Source organism: Pieris rapae, chromosome Z (genome assembly GCF_905147795.1).
Source record: "Pieris rapae chromosome Z, ilPieRapa1.1, whole genome shotgun sequence".
In the NCBI taxonomy this organism is placed as follows: Eukaryota; Metazoa; Arthropoda; class Insecta; order Lepidoptera; family Pieridae; genus Pieris; species Pieris rapae.
In genome coordinates this window covers 7,753,618-7,765,764 of record NC_059534.1, presented here as the reverse complement: position 1 = coordinate 7,765,764, position 12,147 = coordinate 7,753,618, and the positions used below count along the sequence as shown (strand labels likewise).

Genomic DNA, 12,147 nt, shown 5'->3' with positions numbered 1-12,147 from the left:
TTTACATTAGGCTAACGTTTCATTAAGTCTTATTTAAAAAAAGTAGGTACATATTAAAAACAAATGACAGATTTATATGTAAAAATGATGTCAGACAGCAATACTAAAATGTTTAATGTTTTTTCTTCAAGCACTTTTTGATATTTTAACTCATTTCTTACGATTATTAAATACTAGCTGACCTGGCAAACGTCGTCTTGCCAAACTACTACCTTTAACTCAGCGCCATCTGTTAGAATTGTATCAAATAATAAACAAATGTTAATGTTATCGTAATTTTAGTAAGGATGCCTATTTTTTTGAAAATGAAATATAGCCTATGTCACTCAGGAATGATGTAGCTTTCCAACAGTGAAAGAATTTTTCAAATCTGCCAAGTAGTTTCGGAGCCTATTCAATTCATACAAACAAACAAACAAAAAATCAAACCTTTCCTCTTTATAATATTAGTATAGAAATCTCAATTAATGGTGTAATGGCATAAAGTATAAGATACTTGTGACAAAAGTGTTTATACTCGTCATCCCAACAGATCACTTACGACAACTAATTATAAAAAATTATACGTCTGTGGTAAAGAACAGGGTAACGTCTAGGTATTTCAGTTATATGTTTATCAGATTAGTATGTCAGATCCAAGATACATTTTTGCAAACATAATAAAACAATATAGTTTCTGTATTTTTATTAAAAATATAACAACACACAGAAAATATACCATATCATTCTGGATACTCCTCTTTATAATAATTAAAGAAAATAGACAGGTCAATAGTTGACATTTTTTCAGAATATATATTTACAAAATGGCAAAGACATTGAATATAGTACAAGGGCAAGAAAACTTAAAGTAGTATAAAAATCGTTTTCATTTCAAATATTTGTGAGAATAATGAAATTGCATATTTATGAATTAATAAGATAGAAAAATACTAAGCCAAATAATTAATAGCTAAAAAGCAATTGGATATTTTTATTTTGGCATCAAATTATTAAATCTAACGACACTTATTTAAATAAATATACATTTATTATCACCTAAGTTACATCTAACTGTTATATTTAAACACATAGTTAAATACTGAGAAAAACAGGAAGGTATGAAGAGTGCATTGTATTTTTACGATTCAGGGATATAGATACGTTACATATAGTTTTTAACAAGCTTATTTTGATTTTATAGTTGGTGCATCTAGCAGTATATGCGTGCAAAAATCGAACAATTTAATTTACACAGAAAAACATTGCCTATTCGTGCTAAATTGTATTATGCAATACTTATAAATATACATACTCTACTGCACAAATTATATACTTATTTGCTGGGGGTTTTGTTGGCTGGGTCATCGACTCTTCCCAGATATGGTTTTAACACTTTACTTATTGGATCAACACCTAATTTTGTACGAGCCGAATGCATTAATTTTAAATGTAGTATACCGAGTTAAACACTTATTAATCTAAGACGAAAATGTTTATTTCTATACTAATCTAATTATGAAAGTACATACAACAACAGTATCAAGAATTTATATTAATTGAATAAGGGAGCTGATAGAATTTTCGACTGAGTTTATTCAACTCTCGATATCTTTGGTTATATACCTATTATACTGACAGCTTGTAATTTAACAATACTACCAATTAAAATATATACAGTGATAAATAATTCTAAGTTAATTTTGAAAATTTTGAATACTTTCAAAGAAAATGGTAACCATCATGTATTTTGATATCAATTCTTTGTTTGAGTGAATGATTCTCTAAGTCTTATAAAATAGGTGTTGTTTTGTAGCTGAGAAGTCTTATTTCCTATTTAGAGTTTCTTAACTATACATTAAATTAAATGAAGGTACATACAGTCAAAATCTGTTATAACGGCATCGAAGGAACATCTACTCATATTTGGTCTTAAACCGATAGTAACAGTCGATGACGTTGTTTTTTAGTACCCTATTATTGCAACAAGACTGATTTGATTTTGGTCAATATAAGCGGTATGTTGTTCTAAACGATGTCGTCGCAAACAGTTTTGACTGTATTACTTTATCTTAAAAAAAATAGCTTTTTTTAGATGATTGTATCAGGTCACTCAAATGCAGTTCGAATCGTGGAAAATATGAAGAAGGTTGGTAGGACGGCTTTTTATGCTTGGGCATCGCCAAGTTGACTAAGATTTGAAAACATTTTTGTTTTTCTATACCTAAAGTTATATTTAATCTTCAATAGTTCAATAGTTTATGATAAGTTTCCGAATTTAATAGTTACGAAATAATTCATTTTAAATCACACAATTGTCCGTGTAAACTTGTTTTAACGGAAAATGTAGTTGTAAACAAGCCTAAACGACGATGCAATTTCCTCAAAAACATAAGATAGCAGGTATACCAAAGGAACGGTACTGACAGCATAAAAGTAATTAGAAAGCAACGTTATTTCAGATATGTTTCCGATAAAATCTCCAATTGTCCTTATAATTCTATGACATCTGGCATGACTTGGTGTGTTGCCTGGCGTCTCCAATATTATATCCATCTCATAATCTGACCTCGATCTAAGGGGATATCAACGAACAGCAACACCATTTATGGTGACCACTGCATTGGGGCCAGTAGGTTCTGGCTCGTATGCTGAGTCAGTGTCGCTCCGACGTCCATAAGCAGAGTTTTCCGCGAGGCTTCCACTGTAGGGAGAATCATATAAGTTGTCAGTTACGTGGTCATATATATTCCTCCCATGTGTATCGTGTAGTGAAGCATAACTCATTACGGCTGCATTTTGGTCTTCTTTTCTCTCAGCACCTTCTATGTTTTCAGTATTCTTTACAGGTGTAGCTTTGCGACTGGAATGAAATAATTGGAAATGACGCTAAGGAGACAAAATAAATTAAAACTGCGTGAAGTTAACCTAAGCAAATAAGACCCACATAAAATACTTTTTTATATATATACTAAATTTATAGTATGCATACTTACAGTCTTAGGTAAATTACTCCCAGTAACATCAATAGGAAGAGAACGATGCCGCAGCCAACTCCAACGCTCAGTGGTAGAGTTCCGCCTTCTGCAGCTTCATTTTTGGCCAGCTCGCAGCGAGGTTCTTCTCCTGACCACTTTCCATCATCTAGACATTTGCGTAGGAAAGGTCCGACTCTTTGATATTGCGGAAGACAGTGGTACTCGATAGAACTTCCAAATAGCGTAGAGCTATTTGATATAATAATGCGCCCATTCTCCATAGTACCCGGGGATTTACAATCAATAGCTATAAATAGAAAGAAAGTACAGATTAAATACAATTAAAACATTAACTAGACTTTCATTGATTTCTAAACGGTTTAATTGGGTCGAAGTTAATGCGCTTGACATAAGTCATAGCTGAATCAGTATCTTACAAACGATAATAAGGGACGTCTATCCGTAAGCCGACAATGGGATTTAAGGCACACATTATAATTAATTAATTTGCTATATTTGTTTTAAATATTGTAGTATTGTTTGATGATTTGCTTTGGTTTTTTACACCGGCTTTTTCTCTCGGCCTACACCCTCTGTCTTCTTTTCCGATGAGTAGTAATGCCAACAGTTTCGTATTTAATGACGTGGAATAAGTGATACCATGCTGATCTTATGTTCCAAAATAAACGTATTTTATTTCCATTCTCATTGTTTCCATTAACTTCGAGCGAGAAAATAATTTCTTTAATCGCGTTTTGCGATGTACATTGTATTAACGTTGTAAACGTTATTCACAAAGCTTCACGATACGTGTTGAATAATTATAAAACATCATATAAACTACTACTTACGGAAGCAAATAGGAGGTCCTCCACTCCATTGCCCTTTTGGTAAGCAAGTACGAGTCTGATTTCCCTTTAAACTGTAACCTCTTTCACACCGGTAATGAGCTTCACCGCCGACACTTAGTGTTGACGTTACGACTATAAGACCGACGCTTCCCTTAATTTGAATTGCCGGATCGTTACATGTAATTTCTGAAAGATATTGAAATGATCAATACTGGCCTGAATAATGGGTAATCTGAGGGAATAAATAATATGAACAAGTGATAAAAAATATATTCATACTAACAATTAAATTTATATACATATATATATATATGTATATAAATTTATATATTTCAGTTTAATTGCACTTATCTAATAATTAAATAATGTTTATTACGATTATTAATTTGCAAACTACGCTATGGTTTCTAGGACAAGATATTCTACAGCTGTTAATACCAATAATAATGATCTTTATCTTTAGAAGGTTTAACGTATTTTTACTGATTTTACCTTTGCAAACAGGTGCTTCTGAACTCCAGGTGCCGTTATCTTGGCACAGTCTTCTCGAAACCCCGTCTAGTTGCCAATGTTCTTCACATTCGTAGAGGGCCGCAGCCCCGTAGTAAGTAGCATTCGTCGCAAGAGTCACCTTGCCATTTTGTAACCGAGCTGGGTTGCCACAATCAACATCTAAAAATGAAATAATAAGTAATTGTACCTACTCTTGTGCAAATGTCTATAAAATACTCCTTAGTTAATTAATATCGTATTATTAATTATATTTACTTACATTGACAGCGAGGTGTAACTCCGCTCCATTGTCCGTTGTCCTCGCAAGTCGACAAACTCTCGCCAACTACTTTATAGCCTCTTTCACAGCGGTATTTCACCAAAGCACCGATCTGGTATGTCTGCTTTGAACTGGCCGATGTACGAATGAGTGTTCGCCCGTGTATTCGGTCGTTACCAGTGACGGATACTATGCTGTTTTCAGCCACTATTGGTTCAGGGCATCTTATCTCTGTAAAAAGATGTAACTATTTTATGCATTTGCAGTAAGCATATATCAAATTGATTGTATATACTATCGTAATTTTAGGTATTACTAGGATAGAAATCATAGAAATATACTGTTAAAATTGTAATTTTCATTAATATTCTTTAATCGCAAAGCCGTCGTGAAAAGAGAAAAAAAAAGAGTGTCGATTAGTTTATTCTTAATTCCTTATTTATAGATACACAAAAATAACCCGTGGGGTTACAACCTTGTGATCATAAATTTTATTAATGGGCCAATTTAACGATCACGAAACAGGCGATTGCCCATATAGGTAGAAAGGCCATCGGTCCACAGCCAGGGATCGAACCTGCAACCGCAGAGGTAAGAGTCGCACGTTGAAACCACTATGCCAACACTGCTTTGAATTGATAGACACACCTTCTACGTCATTATTATTAACTGTGATCTGGTTAAAATCTTATTCAAGTATATTTCCGTATAGACTGCCCAACACTGGTTGAATGATACGTGGTTATTATATTGAATGATAAGTATTATGATGACTTGCCTTCACATCTAGGCGAGAACTCGCTCCATTGATAGGTGTCCAAGCACACTCTCTTTACAGGACCTACGAGGCGGTAATTCGCTGTGCAAGAGTACTGTACAACACTTCCTAAGTGAGTGGTGCTATTTAGGAATTCAGCCGTGCCGTAAGGTAATGTCTGAAGCTTTCCACAATCAACGTCTGCAATGATTTATGACATTTATAATTTCATGACACCACTTGAATTTGTGAGGTCAGCTTATAGTCTGTATTCAAATGTTTTTTTATATATAAAAAGAGACATTGGAACATTAAGAGTACCTTGAAATACCAAAGTAGTAAATATTAATAGTAATTTTATTTTTAAAAACAATAATGCCCTCTGGCATTGAGAGTGTCCATGGGCGGCTGTATCACTTAACATCAGGTGAGCCTCCTGCCCGTTTGCCCCCTGAAAAATCCATTCAAACCTTAGAATAATAAATTATGTTGTAATGCATCAAATGAATTGTAAAAGGATCGCATTATCTCAGGATTCCGAAACACACGCTGAGACATTAACACTTCTAACCCTCTTATGGTAAACGAAAGCCAATATCATTCAACTAATTCAGGTATACAATACGCTATGAATACGAAAAGTACATACATTCACATTTTGGAGATTCGCCCGACCATTCACCATCCGGTTGACATATTAAGCTGTGCTCGCCAACTAATTTATGTCCCTTTTCGCAATGAAAATCGATAGTTGAATGGACATTATAATCATAGGCTTCCATGTAACCCCCTGGTGGAACATCTGGGGTGTCGCACGTTATCACTAAAAATAATTATTATAAGTCATTTCCGTATGTTGTTACCTATGATATCATTAAATAGGTATTTTTAGGGTACAACCTATAGGCCATATTAAAGAATTATAATAAACGAATGATGTAGACAGATACATTAGTGTAGCGTGTGAGAATGTAATCAAACTCAACGCGCCATCGTTTTAACTTACGTTTGAATTGACTATCAACAATTATCTATGATGAAGGTTATTTCTATATTATTGACGATACTTACATTCACATGCTGGAATGTCATGAGACCATTTTCCATCTCGATTGCACGTTAAAATCTCGGCTCCTGCCAGCCAGTAGTCTGGCTCACAGTTGAATTGTGCTAGAGACTCATACGTTGTTGTTCCGTTTAGCAACTTAAAGGAACCCTTATAGAGCTGAGCTGGTGTGCCACAATCAACATATTTACAGGAAGGTGTATTGCCGCTCCAGACGCCACCCAGAGTACATGTCATGCTCTACAATTTAATATGGAATAGAGTACCTTGTACGTGTATAAGTTTAAGTTGATGTTAAAACAAATAGAAAATGAAAGACAAAAATACATTTTTCTCTCTCTATTTCATTGATCTTTCCTGAAAATCAGTAAGTAGGTAACCGAGCTTAGACAATTATTGTTTCGCTAGATCCGAAAAGCTTTACCATATACATCAAATGCATTAACAAATCCACGGAATTGGTATACATTTAATTAAGTGATTATTAATACAAATCTTTATTTTTATAATTCATTGTTTTATTATTTATTACTTAAGATGTCATGTGGAACATGGTGTAATGGCTGCAGCTCCTTACAAACGTTGCGTAACAGAAAAAACTTGGCGATCAAAAAGAGTTGCGGACAGTCTATTGCCAATTCTTCTTTTCCGTTCTACGCCCTAGATTTGAGAACTGGCACGATGTAAAATTAGAAGCATCCAATAAATATTTCCTTTTTTACGTTTATAGATGTACATTGTGTTACCTACGTGAATAAATGATTTTTGACTTGACTTGACTTAATAAATACACACCGATTGTCCAAAAAGAATGAATCCATTTTGGCATGTGTAGGATGCTAAGGACCCCGCTTTATGTCCATCAACAGTGACTGTGGCTCCAGTAACAAGAGGAGGATCAGGACACCAGTCAAAGAGACATTTAGGTGTCTCTCCGCCCCATAAACCTTCGTCTCCGCAAGTCCTCTCAGGTTCTCCAACAAGGGTATAATTCTCACGACAAGAGTAAACTGCTTTCGCTCCATGAGTTGTACGCCCTTCTATTAATGTGACTTCGCCATCCTGAATGGACGATAGGCCACCACAGTTGACATCTATACCAAGGAAAAATATTAGCGATTGTTTTTTTTTCTAGAAAAATAATCAAATCCTGCAAAACTAGATACTAGTTAACTTCCTGCTATAGGACGTTTATTATAATTAAAATAAAGGTTGAATAGTTTATTTACATTAATGATTATATAATATGTTAAAATTGCTGTTATCTGTAGCTTGAACTAGATTTATTCTTGTAATTGCTACGTTTAATAAAACATGGTAACATTGAGAACTGTATCGTGATATAGTAGTTGTAGGTTGCTGTAGGTATGCCTTTTATAATTACAGTACCTAGTCCTTGGTTAGATACGAACGAGCCTCTATAGTCTATCATATGATCAAAGTACATATCTCAAAGAAGTATCGCAAGAAGTGTCTATGGATTGGCCAACTCATTAATCAACATGTTAAGGCACACACATTTCTTCCTCTGATTCATATATTTTTTTTTGTGTTTGCCAAACTAAGACTATTGTTTCGGAGGAAATCCATACAAGCGTCCGTACTATGTAAACCAATAGAATAGCTATCTTTAGTGATACCGATCCCTACGATTTTGTATACAATTTTGTGGTAGTTCCCTCAATAGTTGTAGTGCTAATGCATAACCATTATGTGCGATGTGAAAAGCTATTGTTATAAGAACTTATTACTTACATTTACAGCTAGGAGCTGCGCCTGACCAGAAACCGTCTTTTTGACATTCCCTGGTCTTGTCTCCAATCAGCATATGACCTACTGGACACTTATAAGCAATTGTAGCTCCTACTTTGTAACTGTTCCCCTCGATCGTAGTGTTTAGTAGTTTATCGGGACTCCCACAAGATGGCGGCACTGTAGGAAGAAAGGTTATATTAATGAAATCGCAAATTAAGTTAACCGATAATTTTTTCAACTTTCGCTGCTTTATGTATAGTAACTTTTAACGCAAAGAACCTATGATTGTATTATTATTATTACAGCAACGCTTTTGAGTGTTAATACAATATCGCTTAAGAAGATTAAATACCCCACGAAGCAGTAGTAGTTAAATACTTTAAATTATAGACTTCGTCATAGTCGAGTAAAATGTTATGTGAATGTTTCACATTGGTTTACTTTCGCTTTGCTTGTTTTTTGTGTTTGAACAATACGACATTATCGTATGAAACCGCAGGCATTTTTTGTTGTTCGAGATTTGTAGATAGATCAGTAGTTTCACTACTGCAGAGCAAACATACGAACATCAAGAACTAATTCGCAATTGCATTGCATACACATAGAAAGTAAACGATGCATGAAGCAGCATTGACCGGTGTTAAAATTGGATTTCGTCGCGACGCCAATTGTGTATTTTGATGATTAAATTAATAACGTAAGCCAGGCCCTATCTCTCTACAAATAGCACCTATTTAGTAGTTTTAGGTATTTGTAAATACAAACTGATACATAATTTTTATTGACCCTGGGCTTCACAAAAAACAACAGCGATATAAATACACGTGAACAGGGAAACAAATAATTAATTAAAGGGAAAAAACTTTGTTCCTTTTCTTGTGCGTAAGCAATATTTTGTTGTTTACCCCTCAAACCAGATAAGGCTTCACTTATTTTGGACCTTTGGTTTTAAAATATAAAAGTTATAAATTAGGGTTCGCTTAGCTTGTTACTTATATTTAAATTTTAAATGAATAAATGTAAATGATTAAACGCACCGAAGTAAATGAAACACACAATATATATATTTTATAGAACAGGGGGCAAACAGGCAGGAGGCCCACAAGTGCGTTGCCGGGCTTTTAAACATTTCTATTTGTACGTATAATATTATAGGACATAGGTATTTACCTAATTTTTTTTTATAGAACAGGGGGCAAACGGGCAGGAGGCTCACCTGATGTTAAGTGATATGCCCATGCTGTCACTGAAATTAAATCAGAAGAGTCGAGACAAAGCCGAAATTTATTTATTTATTATTTATTTATTCATTTGTTGCACCAACAAAGTAGACACTGATACATGCATGTAATTTGTACATTTGACAATAACTCTCACCCCAATCAAACTCACGGCCTGTTTTGTAGTTCGCATAAGCCATCAGGTTATAATATAATATCAATAGTTTGATACAGGAAGTATTAACGTTGCATTATACATAATATTTTTATTGTATTAATCCGAAGATATAAATATAATTTTACAAGTAGTTGATATTATAAAGATATGTATTGGTTGCCGTTTAAAGTTTCAATTCGTGGTCTGTGTAACCTTTACCAAATAGTTCAGAATACGGTCGCAGTTGCGTCATTGAATAAGATTATAGATATGTACCTATTAAGGAGACACTCACGGTACTGGCAGATCCAGTGTAAATAATCCAGGTTGCATCCAACATCATTCCATAGCCAGGCTCGTCCGCCATCTAATACGGCACAGTTTTGTTCGCCATTGTAATTGTTTGGTTGATCCTTGCCCCACGTTGGCTTGGAAACTATTTCGCCTGTGAATCATATTGCCTATGAGTCCAGCGTTAATGGTTTAATTTTGAAATCCGAAAATTATTTAGTTTGTTATGACTCTGATATTGATATCACACACATTTTTATCGTTACTGCATTTTATTGATCTATTGGAAGTGACTCGATGGCACAATACAATTGATTAATAAAGAAATGTTATAAATTGTACGTAATTATAAACGTTGGCTTGTAAATAATATTGCTTATGAGTCAAGCGTTTACTGTAAAATTTTTAAATGCGAAATTTAAATAGAAAAAGTAATTTCTTTAGTTAATTATCAGTTAGATATTGAAATCATTTCATAATGAAACATTATAATCATTTTGGATGTGACACGATGGCGAGAATACAATTAATTAATAAAGAAAATGTTATATATTATGTATGGTACTATTTTTATTATAGATTAATTAACTCACCATCAACCCATTTCCAGGTTCTTGATGTAAGGCCAGGCTCCTTTTGTGCACCTATCCATACAAGTTGTGTTTTCAGCTGTGATTTACGACGTTCCAATTCTTGAATGAGATAACTTGATGTTGCACCCTAATAAAAAATAATATGAAATACATAAGTAATCAAATCTTTCTTATTATAGTTTAAAAAAGGACTGTAGGATTATAAGTAACATTTGTTTAAGGGTCTGTTTCACAATGTATGGATAAAGTACCAAATAGCTATCTATGCAACACACATTATTCGGAAGATAAAAGTTTCGAAGAGATTTCGCGCTATCTGACAGTCGTGAAATAGTCGCAATAATAGCGTTTATCCTACCAATAAGTAATAAATAGCTTATTTGGAACTTATCCGGACATTGTGAAACAGACCTTTAGAGAGAAACAGACCCTTAAAATTTTACATATTTCGTTAAACCGTTTTGATATATTGTATTTCTTATAAATAAGTTTTAATTTTAAAATTTTGAAACGTTACAGAAAAAGAATTGACTCATCGTGAAATTATTTTATTACGAGTAAGTCAACCCCTTATCACCTATTCTTAAAAGCAATAATATCTGAGAGAGTATTGAAAATAGTATTTTAAACTTTTCCTATAAGTATATACACAAACACAAGCTCACTTGAAACCCATTAATTAAGTCACCACCATGTGATTGGCATTGTTTTCTCGCATCTTCAAAGGATGCGCCCTTGGCAACGTTAAATTCGTAGCAGGTTCTTGAAAAAGCTGCCAGCTCCACGTCAGCTGATGTTCCGGGAGGCGCACATCGGTCGTTCGAAAATTCTGTACGCCATTGAAATACAATAGATAATCAATGACAATAAAACAGATGCCGTTCATATAATATTAATTCATATGTTATTAATTCACATTTAAATATTTCATAGAAATACTGTATTCGTAATAATAAAGTATTAAGGCGAACTGATTATTTTACACATATTATGGCTTATTTATTATGTATTTTTCACAAAGATATAAGATTTTAAATTAACTAAACTAACAATAAATACTTGATAGTCTGAATACATTGAAAACAATCTTAATAAAAATCGTGATTCAGAGAGACTAAAATAATAAGATTTAGTATTTTGTATCTATTATTCATTAAATTAAGGAAAATGCATACTAATTAAATATATTTTCAAACACTCAATAAAAGATACCTACCAAACTGAATTAAATCAATAACATGTTTCAATATGGGAACATTTATTAATCCGCTATGTGTACACGAGGTATCACATACAACTTGTAATCTATTTGTACTAACCTAAGCAGACGTCTCGTTTCTAACGGGACTATCCCTTTTTACAATTATGAGTACCCGAAATGACCTGTGGGACGCAAAATTGTCCCGTTTTCACAAACTACGCGAACATTTTAGCAATACTATATATAAAATTTAAGTGCCCAGAGTTTCAGTCTTATTTGAAATCGTTATAAAATTAAAACAAATATAACTAAACATTTTCGGTATTTATATATTTTGTAAGTCGTAACTTTTAAGCTAACTAATTTTCTCTCAATAATTACTTTAAAATAGTGATTTTTTTCATTGACTACTTACTATTTAACCTAAATTAAACCAATGTGCATGTGTTTTGAGTCAAAGAATAAATGGTCACTTTGTACTACCCTAACAAATAATAAACATATTATTACTAAGAATTGTGTCTGCA

The 12,147-nt window shown here is 33.3% G+C and overlaps 1 protein-coding gene across 1 annotated transcript in view; it reads right to left on the bottom strand.

The window, feature by feature from the left end:
- Positions 1–2,248: 2,248 nt before the first annotated feature.
- Positions 2,249–12,147, bottom strand: part of LOC111000671 (CUB and sushi domain-containing protein 1) — a 45,036-nt gene continuing 35,137 nt past the window's right edge. The window contains exons 6-18 of the mRNA XM_045634220.1: positions 11,085–11,248; positions 10,420–10,546; positions 9,831–9,980; positions 8,159–8,335; positions 7,199–7,497; positions 6,409–6,643; positions 5,987–6,160; positions 5,359–5,538; positions 4,581–4,811; positions 4,301–4,480; positions 3,809–3,994; positions 2,976–3,264; positions 2,249–2,842 (exon numbers count right to left, since the gene is read on the bottom strand). Of these exons, the coding sequence (XP_045490176.1) occupies positions 2,566–2,842; positions 2,976–3,264; positions 3,809–3,994; positions 4,301–4,480; positions 4,581–4,811; positions 5,359–5,538; positions 5,987–6,160; positions 6,409–6,643; positions 7,199–7,497; positions 8,159–8,335; positions 9,831–9,980; positions 10,420–10,546; positions 11,085–11,248 (2,669 nt within the window). The 3' untranslated portion in view covers positions 2,249–2,565. The remainder of the gene's footprint in view (positions 2,843–2,975; positions 3,265–3,808; positions 3,995–4,300; positions 4,481–4,580; positions 4,812–5,358; positions 5,539–5,986; positions 6,161–6,408; positions 6,644–7,198; positions 7,498–8,158; positions 8,336–9,830; positions 9,981–10,419; positions 10,547–11,084; positions 11,249–12,147) is intronic.